The 21,108-nt window shown below is 38.4% G+C and overlaps 2 protein-coding genes across 2 annotated transcripts; one reads left to right on the plus strand and one right to left on the minus strand.

The window, feature by feature from the left end:
* Positions 1–432: 432 nt before the first annotated feature.
* rbmx2 (RNA binding motif protein X-linked 2) lies at positions 433–5,263 on the minus strand. The gene is made up of 6 exons (XM_079355983.1): positions 5,156–5,263; positions 3,974–4,089; positions 3,626–3,677; positions 3,364–3,493; positions 2,554–2,740; positions 433–1,603 (listed from the first exon to the last, which is right to left on the minus strand). Exons 1-6 carry the CDS (start codon positions 5,158–5,160, stop codon positions 996–998), a joined length of 1,098 nt encoding a protein of 365 aa, XP_079212109.1. The 5' UTR covers positions 5,161–5,263; the 3' UTR covers positions 433–995.
* A 216-nt stretch (positions 5,264–5,479) lies between these two features.
* Positions 5,480–18,550, plus strand: ap4m1 (adaptor related protein complex 4 subunit mu 1). Its single transcript, XM_079355978.1, has 16 exons — positions 5,480–5,748; positions 6,252–6,313; positions 6,562–6,647; positions 6,771–6,877; positions 7,462–7,558; positions 7,803–7,913; positions 8,042–8,119; positions 9,381–9,443; positions 9,840–9,906; positions 12,002–12,055; positions 12,834–12,940; positions 13,815–13,906; positions 15,438–15,482; positions 15,805–15,855; positions 17,676–17,793; positions 18,156–18,550. Exons 2-16 carry the CDS (start codon positions 6,256–6,258, stop codon positions 18,345–18,347), a joined length of 1,326 nt encoding a protein of 441 aa, XP_079212104.1. The 5' UTR covers positions 5,480–5,748; positions 6,252–6,255; the 3' UTR covers positions 18,348–18,550.
* Positions 18,551–21,108: the final 2,558 nt, after the last annotated feature.

Here is a 21,108-nt window from a genome sequence, read left to right on the forward strand (position 1 = left end):
CTTACATTTATTAGATTAAATAACTAAAATATTAAGAATTCTTTAAAATATGAAATCAGAGTGTTGTTCTCAATAAATCAATGTTTTATATTATATCATCTTGAGTTATTAAGACTGTCTAATATACTGTGTATATTAGCTTTAGCTTTACATTTCAGTTAAATTAACTGTTGGTTATTCCGGGATTATTTTAATATTTTTATTTAGATACTGGTTCCAATTAATTCCTTTAGTAAAAGCTGGAAATGTTAAATTAGTCAAAAATTATAATTAGAATAACATTTTTTTTTAAGTATGGCTTTGCAGAGTTACCAACCTGACTGCAAACTGTCTTGTATTGAAATATTTACATAACATAGAATACTATGAATTTACCACTTAAGCATGTTCCCAACAATATAAACCAATGACAGCGGGTAAAGTAAGACGAAATTGAAATAAAAAAAACAGAATTTAAATCTATTCTACTACATACATTTGTTCTTGATACGTCAAAGGACACACTTCATAAATTTGATAAAAACCACAATGTTGCAAACGATACATTTCTGTTTATTACAAAACTAATACAAAAATGAACTTTTCTGGATGTGAAACATCTTTTTAAGCATTTTAACAGATTTGTTAAACTTTCAGACTGTTTCTGAAAACATTTTTTTATTAAACTGATTGAATCTCAACCTTTGAAAATGTAAAGATGAATTGCTTTTTTTTGTCAGAATAACTACAAAGAAAGCTTTGCATCTAGTTGAAGTAATAAATGTCACATATTTAAAACCTTTTCAGTCTTGTTTGATAAGGACTGAAAAAAAATGTGGAGGTTGTAGTGAAAACTGCAGCCTCTACAGAGCGCCAGCATTACTTTAAACCTTCTGTAATATAGAAAAAACATCAAACATCTGGACAATTATAAAAGATATCACTATCTACTTTACATTGTGCATGTTTTACATGAGCAAACCAGCAGTTACATTCTCAGTTTACTACAAAAAGTCTCAGTGTTTGTGTGACCGATCTCTGTCTCTGTCGCTCTCTCTTCTATCATTTTCTGTTTCTCTTCTTCTGTAATTTTCTCTGTCACGGTCGGTTTCCCTTCTTCTATCACCATCCCTGTCTGTTTCTCTCCTCCTATCCCCGTCCCTTTCCTTTTCCGTCTCTCTTCTTCTGTTGTCATCTCTGTCCATCTCTCTTCTTCTATCACCGTCTCTCTCTCTCCCCATCTCTCTTTTTCTCTCATATTCTCGGTCTGTCTCTCTCCTCCTGTCACCCTCTCTGTCTCTGCTCCTGTCTCTATTCCTCCTCCTGTCATCCTCTCTCTCTCGATCTGTCTCTCTCCTCCTGTCCTCCTCCCCTCTCAGTCTCTCATTGTCCCTCGCCGCTCTCTGTCCATTCTCTTGTCCTCCTGGTGGCTCCCCCCTCTGGTTATATTTGCTGTATCCAGGATCCTGTTTCTCCTCTTTGACTTTAACAGGTGGAGGAGGAGGAGGAGGAGAAGGAGAAGGAGAAGAAGAGGAAGAGAGTTTCCCCATCTCTTTCACTCTGTCCTTTTCAGCCTTCTTTTTCTCCTTCTTCTCTTTCTTCTTTTTCTTCTTCTCTTTCTTGTCTGAAGCAGGCAAAGAGAGGAGAAACAAACATTTTATCTCACAGGGATACTTGTATCTGGAGTAATACTGCCCCATGGTGGCAAAATATAATGACTGCATATTTAATAATAACTTATTAGCTATCTGACTCTCAATCAACCTGAGTCTCTGTATAAGAGACTTTACATTTACAACAAACCCATTCTAAATGATTTAATAAGACAGCAGGCAGATCAATCAGATAACCCACAATTATATTCCTGATGAAAGCAGCTTGCTAAACAAATTTCAATTATTGTTATAATCTTTTGCGCTCAAGCTACTAATAATAGTAAATATAAACATGAATGCAGAAACACTGAGAAACACAACCGACTCTTGATACCAGTAGTTGTGTTTAATGTCTGTAAACTCTGCAGTGAGGTCAGATGAAATGAGATTTAAAATTCTACTGAAACAGCATCTGAGCAAATGTTTCAGAAATATTTCTAATAAAAGTAGGTATGCAGTGTTATCAATCCCAACTCATGAATCCAAGGACAAGATCAGCAAAGATAAAGGATGGACCACTCAGGACACCAAAAATGGAGGCAAACCAAAAGTTCCTCACGGGAGCTTTAAAGGTATACGGTGTATGAAGGGCTTTGTGTGAAATGTCTCTGCAGCAATATAAGTAGAAATGTAAGTCAATGGATTGCAATCCTGGAGTATTTTTGATAAGACTTGTTGAGGAGTCAACACTAACACACAGTACTGAGCGCTTTATACATGTACTATACTCATGTTTAAAATGTTGCATATTAGACATTTATGTTTGGTGTCAATGAAGATTCGTTGTTTAAATATCAGCTATTACAACATTTCTGTTTGTTACAGTTTTCTTCCAGCATCATGTCTTTTAACACTTTTGTTTTTCACCTGTAGAGGGCAGTGTGAAGGATCAATTAAACAACAGAGGATGTGATCTTACCTTTTTTGGGCTTCTTCGCAGGGATGGCGTGCTGATCGTCTTCCTCTGAGGAGGAGGAGGGTGGTGGGAGGAGTTTAGGAGCACAGCCCTGCTCTCTCAGCTGTTTGGTGACATCATCTATGTCCTCCGAGTCTTTGGGAGGACGGTAGTCTTTAACATGGTCCACACGGATGGTCCGACCTTTGATCTGCATGCAAACAACACAGAATCACAAAATGAGGAAACATTAGAGAAGAAGAACACAGATGAGCAGTGCTACAGGGACGAATAAAGTATTTCTGTTTCATAAGTAGCACTTTGTGTGTAGATTACTTGACAAAAATCCAATGATATAAATACAACTTCCCCTTTTTTTTTTTAATATAAATCTGCCAATCCACATACTACTCAAAACCAATATTCAATGTATTGCAGTCTGCATGTTGTAGCCTCATATTTACCTTGAACACATCAAAGTTTTCTACATTTAAAAAATGTTGTCTAAGTTTGATACCACATGTTTAGAGAGAGAGAAATGTCTACATTGCAGAAATACCTGGCTAAATGTTTTTTAAGCATTGTGCAGGTATTTCCCTGCAATTAAACAACTATACAAACACACAAACCAAGACAGTTTGGAGGAACATTTCTGAGCAAACATCAGTCAGGAGCAGTGACATAGTAACAGGAAATCTGCTTAAACTAGAGTGCAGCAGGCTGACATTACCAGCTGTCAGCATATGTGTACAAAGGAACCACAACAAACCATTTGAAGTTTAGATTTTTGTGAACAGATGAAACAAACTAGTTTAAGGACATCAGTTGTGTCACCTTGATGCTGTTTAAGTTGTCCACAGCCAGGATGGTGCTCCGCTGGTCCTCATAGCAGATGAAGCAGAAACCTTTGGACTTCCCGGTCTTCTTGTCTCGCACCAGGTTGATGTTCACGATCTCTCCATACCTGCAGAGAGGAAGAGAAAGTTGATCTTTCTGTTCTCTGACCTGTGGCTGCTTCAGGGAGGGAGGACAGGCTGGCAGCATCTTACATTCCAGCTGAGTGTCAGAGGGTTGTTAATATGATACAGGTACATACTGAGAGAAGACGCAGATGATGTCTCCTTCACTCAGTTCGTATGGAAATCCTCCTGCAGGAACAAAACACAACAGTAGGCTGAAACTGTTTCTTTATGCGTTACATTAACACTCACTGTACTTTACATTTATTTTCTATCATGCACCCTTTGTACATTTTTTATTGTTCTTTATATTGGACATTTTTAAATTCTATTTTATATATTGGTAATTTCTTCTAATATTTTTTTTTTTTTAAGTACTTGTTATTTTAACCTTGTTTTTTTTCTTTCGCACCAATCCAACAAGACAAATTCCTTGTATATGTAAATGTAGTTGGCAATAAAAAAACAATTCTGATTCATCTTACCGATAAAAATCCAGGCGCTGTCTTTGTACTCGCTGTGCCAGGAGACAGTCTCATTCACCCCGAGTTTGGCCTCTCGCTCGTTCAGCTCATTGATCAACTTCACCTTTGTCAGTGGACTGAAAACAAAGACACAGAGATGTTTCATCTTTTGCACCATTATAATGAGTTTAACCAGTTTAATCTGAACTCTTTGAGACGAAAAGGAGCAAGAGCGTTTGTATCTGTGTCTGTGAGGTTTCATTTTAGCATAGAGAAGATTCATCCTGGTCCTGAAGAATTTCATTTTAAAGTTATGATCTGAATCCAAATGTTTCCATTGCTGTGTGTTTATGTTGTAATGCAAACCAGTTCATTAAGTCCTCCAATTGGGTTAGAAGTAACTTAAACACTTTTTTGATAAATTTGACAATTTAAAACTATACAGTCTCTGTCACATTAATGATCAACAGTGAATGAATAATTCTATTCAAAACAGTGTAGGCAGACTCCTACACACTCTTTAAATTGCACACAACATTGGCAAATAATGATTGCAAACAGCAAAGGTTATTTGCAAACGAAGTTCAAGGTGAAAAAGTGGCACTCTGATAAACTCTGATATATTATTTAAAAAATCATTTCAGGATCGCTTTCAGCAACTCAACCGATTCTGATGTATCACTACTTTGTCGAAAAGATCAAGCTATTATCGTCTTACAGAAACATCATCAAGCCAGACTACATTTCATTTGCAGCTATTTTTTTTACACATAGGTTGTTTTAAAAAAATGTGAGCGAGAACTAAACATGTCCTGCAACGGAAGAATAAAATCTTGAACTCAACAAGTCGCCTGAACCCTGTTCCTGGTAGAAGAACAATCATCCTATATTAAAACTAGTTGAGCTCAATAAAGCCACAGCGCACTACATAACAAAACTGTAATGCATTTTAAGTTGAACAATTTGGCTTGTGCACAGTACAACTGTTTGTAATTATTATCACATGATATCTTTCTTTCACATGCATCTTAACGATATATTAAAGGAAGTTACACATCACATCTGGTTAACCTCCATAAACAGATTCAATGTAACAGACATTTAGGCTGCGTCCGAAATCACTCCCTATTCACTGTATAGTGAGTAGGGAATGAGTGAACCTCCCACACATAATAATATGAACAAGTTACTATTATAACTTACTTCATTGTGAGACAGGTTACATGGGAAACGCACAACGATGTTATGGTCGAATTAAACGTATTCCGCCGACAAGAACTACTTCCGTTGTCATTTTTGCCTTCTGCTGCCGCCTTCAGTTCGGAGGACTTTACTACAAGCTACGTATATTTGGCTTTATAAATTAACGTATGTTGCAGAAGCTATCAAAATACCCCTCTCACCAGAGACCCGTTACATTTATTTTAAAATATTATCTGCTGAGAAGATTAAACATTTTTAAAAATGGGTGTTTGTTCCGCCTGTCCACCAGGGGGCGCTATGCTCCTATCTTCTTTCTACTGACCCGGATAGTAAACAGCTAGTCTGTCTGATGCTAATGCTCCACATTATACGTCACTAAGAGTTTTTCATTTAACACCTTTTTCTCTTGCGGCATCCAATTAGTCATGGACTCAATTAATAGTACTGTTAATGTGCTAGCTAATAAACACCGCTGTTAGCCGGCTAATGTTAGCAGTAGTATTTGAATTCGTGTCTTTATAACTCGTCGTTAAAGTGATCAATGTTTTTCACTGCATCACCCACCTGTATGTTCAGCTGAAATCCTACTACATGTAAGTATCACTGGATCACCGACACAAACCAAGCCAAGTTTCTCCTCATTTCTAAAGGCTCCTCCTCACAAATGTCATCAATATGAGCTCTCTAGTTCTGTAGCTCTTGGTATTGTAAAATATCCATATGTGACACCTCTGTGTCACATATACACAGAGGTGTCACATATAATCGTTTTAACAAGGGGATTAAATCATTTTTTGGCTTCTGCTAAAATTGGTGGTTTCCCTCCACACGGTAAGAGATTAGTTGTTTTAACCCAATTCTTAGAGTCATTCACACTAAATATAGATCCCATAGAAACTTTAATCAGTTCATAATCAAAGGGGCTTTAATGATAATAATTTGTGTTGTGTGAAACCTGACCGACTCTACTTACTACCACAGATAGGAGGTGCTGCCATGTGACACTTGCTCGAAATACTTTAGGAGCCAAATAACTCCTGTATAATAAAAAACATGTATTTATTGATGTCTCTGAAACCGTCTCTCTGTCTTACAGCAGGATGATCTCGCAGGTCTTCATCTTGTCCTCAAAGGGCGACCATCTCATTTACAAAGACTGTATCCTCCATTTATTGTCATTTACAAAACATTTATATGCCAGACTCCCTCTATTACACCTTTTGACATCTGGTCCTGTATTTATGGACACATTCCATTAATAACATCTGAAATTATATATTATTCAGACTATCACTGTTTTGATTGATGATATACTAGAGATACTTTTATTTTTAACTTTAAATCGTTCTCAACTAACCCTTATACTATTCAATTGTCATAAAAATCATTCTTAACTTTGTCATCAGTCCGTGGAGAAGCAGGAAGTGATGCTGTCAATATTTTCTATGAGAAGGTCACAGCGCTGACCGGAGACCAGCCTCCAGTTGTCATGGTAACACCTGCAGCACCTGTAGCTTTACTCTCAAGCCTTCAGAACATGACAAAAAAATAAAATGTAAGAAAATAATAAATAAAAAAAATAACACTCTGAGTTTTGAATTGTTTTGTTCTTCAGAACCACAAAGATCTTCACTTCATCCACGTCAGACAGGGAGGGCTGTACTGGGTCGCCACGACAACAGCCAACTCCTCCCCCTTCACCGTCATCGAATTCCTCAACAGGTTTGTTTTCAGTAATCACAAACAGATAGTGTTTAATCAGTTCAAGTTTACTTTGTATTTATTTATCTGTTTTAGTTTCAGTCAATAATAGCACAGGTCAGGTTTAATGCAAAGATGAGTTTGTTTATCATATTTGGTATATTTTAGCTAAACCTACAAAGAAACTGCAGATCCAAAAAAATATGTGTTAAAAGAGTAAAACTCTCAATATTTACTTTGAATCAGTAGTTCTAGAGAAAGCAGCGGAATACGACCGTTTTTTCTTCTTCTTAAAATACACCTGAGAAAAAGTGGGGTCATCTTATAGTTTGGAGAATTCTGTCTTTAATAAATATTCTCAGTGCATTTCCAACACTGCTCATTTGAAGCTGTAATACAGTTTGTTGATTTTATGTCCCGATCTCCTGTTCATCTGAGGAAATAAACATAGAAATATGAGAATCCTTTTCCTTATTTCATTCAAATATTTACTCAATACACACATGGGAAGTTTGAGAGTGGTGTGTATTTAATGTTTCTCTGTAACAAGTTACGCCGTGAGGATGAAGCAGTTTCTTTGTCTCTGTGTAATTCCGTGTTTTCAGACTAACAGCTCTGGTCAAAGATTACTGCGGCAGTCTGTCTGAGAAGTCTGTGCAGATGAACTTCGCTCTCATCTATGAGCTGCTGGACGAGGTGGTGGTGAGTGAATTTATCTCAGGTCCCTCCGCTGTGGAAGTCGTAAGGTGGGGTAAATATTCAGCCAACCCCCCCCCCCCCCCCCCCCCCCCAAAAAAAAAAAAAAACCTGGATAACTGTGTTACTAATTACTGCTACCATTAGAGTAGGACTGAAGATGTGTTGTTTGTTGCTTGTTGATACTACTGATGATTGAAAGTGTGTGTGTGTGTGTGTGTGTGTGTGTGTGTGTGTGTGTGTGTGTCAGGACTATGGACACATCCAGACCACGTCTTCTGACGTCCTGAAGAACTTCATCCAGACTGAAGCGGTCTCCTCCCGGCCATTCAGCCTGTTTGACCTCAGCAACGTTGCCCTGGTACGTTATAACTAAACACATCTCCTTGATATGGTTCTGAATTGATCTCATTCATAAAAAAAGTTTCTCTTTGTATTGTTCAGTCTTGTAAGTAGCTCTTTTGTTGGTTATGTTTTTTTGTTCTTTAGTTTGGAGCAGAGACGCAGCAGAGTAAAGTAGCTCCGAGCTCTGCGGCCAACAGACCCATCCAGTCCAGCAGAGAGCAGGTACACGACGTCTCACCTGTCGAGCTGAGGGAGCTCAACGTAAAGCCACAGACAAATAACATATAACCTCAAAAATGCTGTCCAAGATAACATTTCCAGAATCAAAGACTAGCCAGCAGTCAGGAAAGTCCTGGCACTTTTTCCCAGAAGCAGTAGTCCTTTAGGCCTCGGGGGAAGTACATGAATGGGAATTTTGAGATTTCCGTCATTTTCCACGAGTATATTTTTGTCTTAATGGTTATGACCATGAACAAACCAGGGACCAGAGCAGGATAAGCATGTCATTAGTTTGCTTCCTTTACATGACTAACATTTTATTTTAATGCCTGAACCCTGAGTGTGAACACTTTGCCCCATTTCTGAAAAATAAATAATGAAAATCAGAATCAGGTTTATTGCAAACTACACATAACACACAAACATTGAATAGTTGTAGGTGTTTCAGCGTAACAACAATTCAGTAGAGGAAGAAGAAGAAGTAAGCAGGTAGCAGTACTTGTACTGTCTTGAATACAATACTGTTAATATATATAAAATCAAAATTTAAATTAGCAAATGTAAATAATTGAGAGTTGCTGGTTTCAATTTTTAATCTGGATGAACTGACGCAGTGTCTGCCCACCAGCTGTCACTTGAAAATCTAAACTAAAAAAAAGTCTCTGAAATGAGAAAAGTCTGTATTTAGGGCAACATCGGATTTTCAATAAATCAATAAACTTTTATGAAGCAGCTCTTTTCAGCTTCGTAAAAGGGAGGACCTCCTAGTCTCTGTGACAGTTCATGAACATCTTCAGGTTTTCCACTCTTTGTTGGATAAGAGATATGAAGATGTCTTTCAGCGTTCTGTGATTTGTAACCATCGTGATATTATTTGGGGGGTTTTTCCAGAGATTTTTATCAAAACGATGACTCAACAGGATATAATGATCAAACTGATTTATCCAATGAGGAGAAAGAACATCGCACTGAGGCAATGAGCGTAAACTCGTGTGCTGGTTGTCGTAGAAACGCTCGAAACCTAAAAGCCTTACATTTTGCTAGGTTTACGGAGATTACATACATTTGAATGTTTTACAATTATCAATCGGGAGTCAGAGTTGTTACATGCATGTGGCATCACGCGTGAGTTGTTTTTACAGGGCTGGGTGCTCAGTTTAATGTTCCAGTAAATCTTCACATCCCAGCTGAACTTCCTGAAACCAAGAGAACATTTTCCATCAATGGGCTTTTTGTTTTGTTTTATTTATTTCTGTTTTTCCAGGGAGGGAAGAGCGAGATATTTGTGGACGTGATAGAGAGGATGTCAGTCGTCATCGGCTCCAATGTGAGTAACAAAAACAAATACTGTAAACGGGTGTTACTGTCTGGAATATTTGACTTTCTTTATTTGTTAAGAGAAGATAAAGTTCAGTATCGATTATTCAAATGCAATGTTGCACAAGTTGATACTAAGTTGTCTGGTTGAGCCTTCTAAATACAGGACAACTAAAGACACATACATGGCCTTATGAATCACACAGACATATATACACATGTATTTGTCATTTTGATCAATACCATTATTTATTAAGATGTTACATCATGTTTCAGTTTCACTTTCTCTGACTCGTCTCTCCGGGTGCTCAGGCAGAGAAAGTAATAAAAAAACATTATTTATCAGTAGCCTAGTTTCTCTCTGTGATGAAGAGGAGGAGGATGATGATGGTGGTTTGTGCTGCAGGGAGTGGTGATGAAGGCCGACGTCGAGGGAGAGATCAAAGTCAAGTGCTACATGCCGAGCTGCTCAGGTGAGATTGAACATACCTCCGATAATTGAGCTGCATGAGAACACATTTTCCACCCTGACTTTGACTCAGAATGGAAACGAAATAATCGTACATGTTCTGCACGAGGTCGCGGCGAGACGATGCGTGAATGCAGAGGGAAGTATTCAGTTGCTTCATCAGGTTTTCCGCTTGCCAGAATGTTCTCTTCTGTTCATTTGTTGATGTGGTGAAGACACTGAAGACAGTCACTACACATAGCATCAATAGAAAGTCAAAAAATGTCAGCATGGCTCCGGACTCGTTGGCTTTGCCTTCGTCCGTCTTATTTACCTGAGAAGAGCTTTAACTGCCTGTGAAGTCTTCAGCTCTGTTTGTGTCTGTGCTCTCTCTCTCTCTCTCTTTACTGTAAAGTGTGCTACATTCAAAGTCAATCAGTTCATTTCAGTTTCATAGCTACCAGGGTGAATCTGACCTTCTACGTGACATTACAAGGAAATGTGCGGCAGTTTGTTTGAGTTGAAGGAAAAAGCAGAAGGAGCAGAAGATTTTGACCAGGATTGTATGTTGTATAAACTTTATGATGTTGCCTCTTTTTTCTCATTGTTCAATTTTAGAACTGCAACCCTCAGCAGATTTATTCACGCAAATAAAAATCAAGTTAGAACTATTTTAAATACACTGCATATAAATAGTTTTAAGTAATTATTCAAGCCAATCACACACTACAGTAGTTTCAGCTAAAGTGAAAGACCTCTTTGGTTGTGAACTGTTTGTAGTCCAATAAGTCATTTCTCTTTGTACATGAATAGACTAAAAAGGTTAATTCATTTTAAATAACTATCAGATTTTTCTTTAATAAAAAAGTTTTTAGTAGAAGCACTTGTCAATTTTCATTTGAGTTTAGTCAAACAGCAGCAAATATCCACTCTTTGTTTGCTTTAAAGTCAGGATACAAGTTCAGTAGATTTACCTGTTTTTGCATCGAAAGGCAGAAATGTGTCTTTGACTTGCAAATCCAAGTATGTTCTCTTTAAAACACAAGGTAACGCATGAGGTGGAACGTAAGACACCATCACAGTTAAGAAACACAACGTAATGGAGCTTCAATCAAGCAAGGAACCGCCACAAAACCTGCAGATTTCTTCTGAACTTCATATTTGACATTCATGAAAAAAAGTGCTGATTTATTTTCTTAACTTAGGAAAAAGAAATGAGATTCTTAAAAGCAAAGCAGTGTCTTTCTAATTTTCTTCTTAACTTTAAGATCACACTACACTTGTCCTAAAATTAGAGTGAAAAGGTAATCCTTTTAAATGTATTCATTTAACACACAACTTTTATCATTCATCGTTGTCACTTTTGTTTTTGGTTTCTCTGATCTTGATCTGATCTCATCTCTGATCTTATCTCATGTTTCTGGCACACCCTAAAAAAGCTATGCACCAAAAAACGTAGAAAAACTGCTTTCTACAAATAATGACAAACGTGCCTATTATAATGAAATAATATTTCATTCCTTTAGTCTAAGATTTCACACCTAACATACTGTATATATAAGCACAAACATATACCTGCCCTACAGGATCTGAGACGTAATAAAGTTCTTAAGAAAACAATCAGGGTGTACACTTGAGAACATCCTTAAGAACTTCCTAAGTTCTATCTTTAGAAAATGTTGGTGAATGCGGCCCCTGATTGTTTTCTCAAGGCTTTATGAAGACTTTATCAGAGAGGACATTTCATTCAAACTCTGTTGATGTCAAATTGTGTTTCTGTTTAAACAATACATTTTCTCCTTACAGACCTTCAGTCCTATTTGTAACCACAAACACACTGCACTGTCTAAATCGTAAACGTATTTAAACAGTGTGCAGGAGTTGGCTTGCAATATATATATGTGTGTGTGTGTATATATATATATATATATATATATATATATATATATATATATATATATACTGTATTTATATATATATATATATAAACAAAACAAAAACAAATGACCCGCTGCTGGTTGACTTAGATTTGTATTTTTGTTGCCGTGGTAACCATGTCAATGAATTTTAACTAGAATAGAAAAGTTTGAAGATGGTAACAGCATGTCCTGATTTTACAGAAATGCGGATCGGCCTGAATGAAGAGTTCAGCATTGGCAAGTCACAGCTGAGAGGTAAAACACACAAACACACAAACTCACACACACACACACACACACACACACACACACACACACACACACACTGTCTTATCATATATGACATATTTCACATATCAAAACATATAAATCCAAGTTATCCAACCCACCACAGCACCTGTAGTCATATTAAAAACTTAACCTGTCCTCTTGTATTTCTCTAGTTTTCATCATCATATCAGGAGTGAGAATACAATAAGAAAGTGAACAAACACTGGTATTGTTTCCATGTTGTGGTTTAAATCCACACCGACATCATGTTTTTAATCAGGTGTATTTCAAACAGGACGACTTAATTTCCTCCAACTTTTACTTTCCTGCTGTTGAGTTTTACAAAGGCTCACAGCACTGTCAACACACTAAACGCACGTGTCTGTATTTCACTGTTTATTTGGTCATTCGCTTCTTTTCGGCTGGATTTAAACAGCCCATCTGTGTCTTTGAGATCTGCACTTTCTCCAGTCACTTTTAAACATAATGAATGATGAAGTTACTGCATTTATCACAGATTTGTTTGTGTTTGTGGACACAGGACAGGGTTTCAGGAGTCATTGTTTACAAGTAAAAATGTCTGAAAAGTGAAGATTTTAGGTTTTTACCCTGAGCATTAAAATCCTCCTCGAAGATTCAAGGATTTGGTTTGATCTGGTCTAAAAAGTGTCTCAGTATACTCTGCAGGGGAATGTTTCATGTTGTTTCAGGTGTTCGAGCCTCTGATTTATTTTTTTTTGTCCATGTGTTCGTCCGTCCTCAGGTTACGGGTCTTCTGTTCGTGTCGACGAGTGCAGCTTCCACCAGGCGGTCCGACTGGATGAGTTCGACAGCAACCGGATCCTCCGCCTGTGTCCCAGTCAGGGAGAGGTGCTCTTCAATACTCACTGTCTTACTGGATTTGAACATAATCAGTGGATGCCAGTAAATCCACACACTCAAGTATCGACTCACTGTATTTATGGACTGATAAAATGGCACTGATGATGATATCCTACTCTCCACTAGTCCACTGAGACTCACTCATGAATGTACTTAAGCGCTGATCGTTGACTGTGTATAAATAATCTAAGGACATATCAGAGGACTCAGGGTTTGTTTACTGACTTTTTAAAGACTACTGTCTGACTTATTACTGGTTTGTTTACTGACTTATAAAGAGGAACACAGCTCATTAACAAGGTAAGTGGTGGTTAACTTTAGTAACCTAGCAACAATTAACGCATGTGAGCAGCACTCTGAAACTGAGGAAGTGAGACAGCGTGAAAAAAAAAAAAACAGCGTAAGCTTTAATAGCCTTAAGAGACAGAATTATTGATTTCAGGATTTATTTACAGATTTTTATTTGGGGGGGGGGACTGATGGACTTAGTACATAGGTTTTAACTTTCATATGATTCTTGTCAAAGTCAAACAATTTAGTTTTGTTTTGATACAATGGCAACAAAAAATAAATAGGTTCATACTCAATACTATTGGCTAATTTATTGTTTTGAATTACCAACAACTGTGACCAAACTCCTGCACTGTTTAAATTATATAAATATGTTGACAATGTTTTGTAACCAAAACGATGCAGCTGATTGCGTTTTTTATTTTTTTAAGTCTTTGGGTTCATTTTTCAAATGTTATTCTTCAACATACACTGTTTCAATCAGCTTCCTTCCTACACATTCAACTCAACTCAACTTTATTTATTTATTTATTCATTATCAATCTTCATCTTCCTCTCTTTTTTTTGGCAGCAAACAGTGATGCAGTATCAGCTGAGTGATAATCTGCCCTCAGCTCCTCCTTTCAGACTCTTCCCGACAATCGAGAGAGACAGCGGAGGAAGGTACGCTGACTCTAAAAAAACACTGATTCTAAAACTCTCTGGTCCTAAAGTCATGTTTGCATAATTTACATCTCAGAGCCTTTTGGCAATCATTGTCTATCACTGCTGACAGACAATACGGTACATGCGCCTCAGAACAGATGCTACTTTTACCATAATTTTGTTGATCAAGCGGTTAGCGTTGAACGAATTCTAGGCGAGACTTCCTTACAGTGTAAAAGCGCTTTGAGTAGTCAAAAGAGTCGATCAGCGCGATACAAGTAAGTAATGGTATAGAAGTACAGATTTGAACACCTCTGTGTTTAACTTGCGTTAGATTTTGAATGGAGGACTTGAACTTGAACATTACATTTTTGTGTAACACTGTTATTATGTAACTTTTACTTCATTAGAAGACTGAGTGCTAAGTGTGTTTCTTATTGACTGTATAAAAAGATGGACGACACGTCGACATCTCCTCCTGTGATACAAAATATAAGCCAAGCTACTCCTGCGACAACTGCTGACATCATATTAGAGCCAGAGTCTATGTAGTACAGATTAGCATGTTGAACCACCAAATTGAACTCCCGCCCCTTCCTCTCATATAAACACACTTTTAACTTCCCCATAAAAGATCAAAGCTTCCTCAGGTGGGTATGGCCCCCCCGCAGATCAGATTCTCATGTTGGTTTGAAGCAGACACTCGAGGTTATCAAAAGTTCAATGACTCTTATGTCAGTGTTTGTAATATTTCCCCTCACTGTTCCTCCTCTAAGCTGATAACCCGGCGCACACTTCGATACAGGAGGCTCATTTGTCAACGGAACTGTCAATCATGGTGTTACATCTGATGTTACTAGCATCAAATAACTTATCAAAACTAAACTTCTAAAACACCTGGGCATTCATGAGCATGATAAGAACAAACTACAATGATAGAAAAAAAAATTCATAGAAATTGGACATATATTTCAATATCAAACTTTGACCCATGGCCCATCTGTAGAGATGGAGGAGGCAGGGCTTCTGTCCTGATCTGAAGCCATTCAGCAGAGGGAGCTCCCCTAATTTTGGGGATTTTCTCCCAGGGGAATGTTTCGTCCATCTTTTTTAATGTTAAATAGACTTGAGGTTTTATAGCTCTTCTCTAGTCTTCTGATCACTCAAAGCACTTTTACACCGCAAGTCACACCTACACATTCACACACTGATGGCAGAGGTTGCTCTGTAAAGTGACCATCAGAAGTAACTAATCCCATCCAAACTCATTAATACGCCACTGAGGCGGCACATTGTAAGGACATACTGGACATGTTGCTGCAGCAGCAGCTGGGGATCGAACCCCCCAACCTTCCTGTTGACTCCTGAGCCACAGCCGCCACAGTCTATGTTGTTTCCTCATGCTGGTTGTTTTTCAAATAATTTGATATTCTAACACATAAAAGTAGAAGTCTTAAAATGTGACATACAAAACATCACCGCCTGAAAATGTGTTCAGAAAAGGTTAAACACTCACATTTGATTTATTTATGTCTTTTTTCTTTTGCAGGCTGCTGATGTATCTAAAGATTCGCTGTGATCTGCCACCAAAGAGGTTTGTATTTACTGTCCCTAAAAGCAGATATCAGGGAGCTATGTAATGCTTTTCCAATTTTTACTGAGTTAATTTTAACATTTGTGATTATTTGAGAATCAGTTATTCAGATAAATAAAAAAAAACGTTTAAATGAAGCACAGCTGTTAAGAGGTTTTAAGTTAGAAGCCACAAGATTGAAAGGCTGAGTTTGCAAGCGCCGTTAATAATGTACTTCAGTAGTACTTTGGTCTGACAGGTGATCACTCAGGTACACCGTGTACATAAACATGGTGAGGATTAGTGACTGTTGATGTTGCTCATGATGTTATTGTTCCCACAGCACTGCCATCAACGTGTGTGCGTCTGTCCCCGTCCCTAAGGGCTCTGTGAGGTGAGCTGCTTCATTCAAATCAGCTGCTGATCGCTGTCTCTCATGTTTGTTATGAAAATGAGTCTATAAAGACTCCTGCGGCTGCAGACCAGAGGCCGCTCTGCTCCGCTCCTATCGCCTCTTATTTGAATGTGACGATATGTTCTGGTCCTCCGAAGCTGTCGGGTCTTTAAACCTGCTCTGTGAACGTCAAGAGAAAAGTTTCAGTCCAGACAGAAAGTTATTTACAGGCAGAACGTACTGTTTCTACGTACGAGACTCAGATATTAAAACTGTTCATGTTTATCAAATAAAACAACATTAACAAAGTAGGAAGCCCTATGGAGCAGAATGAGGCGCTCCTCATTTGTTATTTAAAACGTATGGAAATAAAAGCTAGTGATTCGTGGACGTAGACTCGTCAGGTTCCCTGACATGAGATGGAGCTGTCAGTTTTCTGATGCAGTCATACTTTTAGACACGCTAGAGAGGTAAGACATTTGAGAGAACACCCACATTAAGCAGCTAAATTTAACTTTGTAAGAAATCTCTCTCTTGTATTTCACACTCCGTACAGATGAAAACAATCACCTGATTGTAGCTGTGATTTCCTCCTATAACCTGGATGCATAATCTACCCCTTCAATGAGAGAGCTCCAAAGAGACTGATGTGACCTTTCTTTTGGGTTGAGAGGGGAGGTCTAAACCCGAGTTGTAATGATACTAGAATTAAAAACTAAATCTGACAATGTCATTAACAATCTCAATAATACAGAAATCTTAAAGGCACCTAATCGTGTCAAACTCCTGCATACTGTCTAAATTATGCAAGTATACACAAAATGTCCCTCCAATTCTACTGTTCATTTAGCAGAGGCTTTTTTCCAAAGCGAAGTACATCAGACAGGAAATACAACACAAGCAAGAGTCTAGGAAAGGGGAAATGTTGTCAGTGAGTGTAAACTAACATCTTTAACTCCGATTAGACACACAGGTGCTGACAGGCAAAACCATTCTAGAACGCTATTATCAATCAAAACCGTCATCATCGTTAAGGTTGTAGGTGTTCTTGAAAGAGCAGGGTCTTTAGCTTTTTCTTAAAGGTGCAAAGGGACTCTGCTGAACGAATGGAGTTTGGAAGTTCGACCCACCACCGGGATTGTCAGAGGAGAAAAGTCTAGTTAGTGTCTCGGGACTTTGTTTGAGGTTTGACCATTCATTGGCAGAGCGTAGTCGGCGGGAAGGAGTGTAGACCTGAAGGAAAGGGTTTAGTTGCTCTCTCAGTGAGCAGAAAGAGCATGAAACAGGGAAATGTTCTTCTCATGTTCTCAAAGATGTAAACATCATATGATGTTGACTTGACAGGAGGAAAATTTTACTCGGAGGCCGGGAGGAAACAATCTGGTAAAAAAAAAAAAAGAGTCTTTTTGCATGCACACGTGGACGGGCTTCATGTGTGACGGATTATGTTGAAAATAACGCGGCTGAGGTTAAACAGCCTGCCTTGAATTGAGATAGCAAACCGGTGCACTGGCTCTGTTTTAATTCACATCTCAAGTAGTACAAAGCTGCTTTGATTACTTGTAATACTTAAAAAAAAAAAAAAAAAAAACATCAACCTTGATGCACAAAAACACTTTAAAACACCCAAATGTCCTGACTGAAGCTCTGTGGTGAAATGTTGTTGTGACAGAGTGAAATCATGTGAAAGCTCTCAACTGGATTATCAATCAAATCACTGTGTGTGTGTGTGTGTGTGTGTGTCCGTGTGTGTGTGTGTGTCTGTGTGTGACCGTGTGTGTGACTGTGTGTGTGACTGTATGTGTGTACTGTGGGTTCAGTTTGTCTCAGGAGCTCAGCAGTCCAGATCAGAGCGCTGAGCTGAAGCAGCAGAGTCGAGCTGTTGAGTGGAAGATCCCCCGCTTCACTGGAGGAACACAACTGTCTGCACTGTTCAAGGTTACTATAAACACAAACGCACAAACTCAGGCACACGTAATCACACGTATTGATATTTTTGGTAAAGCAAAAAAAAAAAAAAAACCTGCTGTTATCAGGAAAAGGTTTGTTGCCAAGTTTAAGTTAAGTTAAAAAGCTGTGCTGTTTGTGCATGTTTGACCTTGCCATTGTTTTATCCGCACAGTTTACAGCTTTTTAGCAAATGAGCCTGAGCGGTTTAATGATTGTTTCACACAAAGCCGGGTTGAGCATCTCTTATCTGTGAACAGCTACACTATTTCTAATCATGAAAACGCCATTTGCTGCTAAATAATCATGAGATCGTGATTTTTACTGTTTCATCATCCTCTCGTCTTCTCCAGCTGGAGGTCCCTGGTCTCAGCTCAGCCTCCATGTTGGAGGTCGGTCCAGTCGGTCTGAGCTTCGAGCTGCCTAAACTCACTGCCACAGGGCTTCAGATCCGCTTCCTCCGCCTGTCACCCGTCCAGCCTGGCCCGTCTCAGCGCTGGGTCCGCTATGTCACACACTCCGACTCCTACATCATCAGAGTTTAACCTCCAAAAATCTCTTCTTCATATGACCCGTCAGTTTTATGACGGAGCAGCAGAAATATCTCGTATACAGTTCATGTTTTATCTCTAAATTTCTTTGGCTCCAATAACAAAATGTTATTCTGTTTTCGTGGGTTAATTTATCTCTGCTCAACAAATAAATATAAAATGTATCTCTCTTTATTTGTTTGAGTGTAAATAAAATATGGAGTGCCATCATGGTTTTGTTTGTTCTCATGTAAGTTTGTCAAAAAGTTTGATATATTTAACCATTTATCCTGAAAAAAGAGCAACTGTCTAAACTCAAACTACTGCTGACTTCAATAACTCAATTGACTAACTTTAGAAAAGCAGTCACAGAATGTACTACCTTAAATCAGAAACAGCTGCTCACAGTAAAGACACAAAAAACCAAGACGTGTATTTTCGGTTTTAGGGTTTGGAACTATTTTCAGTAGCGGATTAATCTCCATTGAAAATACATAGTGTGTTTATTCATGGTCAAACGAGACTTTTAAAATTAGTTTTTAGAAATCTTTTGGCACAGAACACCTGGATGAACAGTGAATTATCATACAACAGCTTCTGTACAAACCAAACGAACATGTTCTAAATGTTCTTGTTCAATGAAACTGTGGTGTCTGAAGTTTGGGTTGCACCCCCGCTTGATGTGGCCTCATACTGTGTACGAGCTTCCAATCTCCAAAGTTGAGAAGCTGGAGAGGACAGATTCATGAAGAAGTGGCTGGGTCTCCCGCGCTACCTCAGTAACACCAAGCTGTATGGACATGGTGCTCTGGAACTGCCGATCTCTAGCCTCAGTGAGAAGTACAAGAGCACCAAAGTGAGGCTGAAGTCTCAAGATGTAGCCATACGAACAGCTCTTCACAAACTGGCAACTGGGAAGAAGTGGACCCCAGCTGAGGGTGTAGCGCAAGTTCAATCTGCTCTCAGGCATGGACAAATTGTGGGACAGGTGCAACAAGGAACAGGTGGGTTTGGACTCGGGACAAGTTGATCTACATGGCACAAGGCAACACCTGCAAAGAGGAGAAAGGGTAGTTACTGAGGTCCGGTCTGCTTCCACTGGCAGGAAGCAGAGAGATGGAAAATCTGGAGCACTGTAAGCTCACAAGTAGAAACTTGTGGGAAATGGAAGGAAGCCAAATCAGCTTCAACATCAGGGGCCACCTTTGATGTTCTTCCTACATCCACGAATCTTAATCAGTGGTTTGGAGAAGATCCAGTATGCCCTCTCTGCCAAACCGCAGCAACTCTCAGGCACATCCTCTCCAGGTGCAAATACAGTCTGTACCAAGGCCGTTACACCTGGAGACATAACCAAGTCTTCTGACAATTGGTAATCATTCTGGAAGGAAGGCAAACCACCAATGCCCTCCCTCACTCAACATCCAGACACCCATCCACTACCCCCTTCATGAGAGCAGGACAGGGCCCAGCTAAACCAGCAGCAAGAGAGGATAGAACCCTCTTAGATGCAGCGAGGGGCTGGAAAATGCAGATTGATCTTGATCAGTGACTTAAGTTTCCACCTGATATCTGGAACACCAATCTCAGACCAAATCTTTTTTTGTGGTCAAAGTAGAAATGAAACAGAAGCAACCTTAAATCTTCAATCTGAACTGCTGAGCGGGCTCATTTCAAGCCAGCAGTATCAGTCGTCAAAAAAACAAAACAAATAAGGGACAAATCACCGACCAGAGACAGCCTCCCTCTTCCCACTCAAATCCAGGAAGTGCTGATTACTAGAAATATTAACAAGTCTTAAGAGCTGAAACTAACATGTTAATCATTTTGTTCATATAAGATGTTTTTTTTATGTCCTTCAAACTCAAGCAGGCCAGCTCTGTCCTCTCATATTCTGATGTTCATACGAAGCTAACTAGTTGCATTACCTGACAGACATGAAGCTTCTAAAGGTCTAAAGGTCTAAATCTCATCTCAGTCTTATTGCTGTAAATAAAGAAATTACTCCCCCCCCCAAAAAAAACAAAAAAAACAAACAGCTGACAGACGCATGCAAAAACAAGCATCAAGTGAAGACAATAAGATTAGTTTTAATAACTAAGCATCAGTTTTATTATCACTCTTATGTAAAGCTTCTCATAAACTTGTGAAGAACAAAGTAAGCTACTCATTACTTAAACATAAAACATGTGATTTTAAGTTTATGTATGTTATGTATGTTAAGTATTTTTGTTTTTGCTGTAAACACACACAATCAAAAAGGCAAATCATATGCTGCAATGCACAATGAAAAGAGTCACAGATCATCACATCAAACAATGATAAATACAGTTTTTTTTAAATCTGTGTATCAGTATCATCAAGTATCAATGTGTCTGCCATAGCACTGCACATTTTCCCAACTTGCAAAACAACAATGAAAAAAATGTGAGTAAAATACCAAAAGTGAAAGAGGAATCACATAACTTAACAAGCTGTAGGCCTAAATCAGACAATATTTGATGGTGTCTTTATAAATAAATAAGATTTAATTTTGACTAATAACTGAAAGTGCAATCTTCAATCAGGACACAAACTAAAGCTAAAAGACAACCTTTAAATTGTCTTGCAGCTCATTTTCATCTCATTATAGGCAAGCAGGTATAAGGTTAAATTTATTACAGCTGTATAACAGGTGGATCTGATGCTAACACCTGCATTAATTCTGTTAATTCTAATTAAGTCTGGTGGTCTATGGTAATGACCCTTCAAACATGTCAGGTCCTCTTAGTCACAA

Source organism: Symphodus melops (assembly GCF_947650265.1).
Source record: "Symphodus melops genome assembly, chromosome: 11".
NCBI classification, from domain to species: domain Eukaryota; kingdom Metazoa; phylum Chordata; class Actinopteri; order Labriformes; family Labridae; genus Symphodus; species Symphodus melops.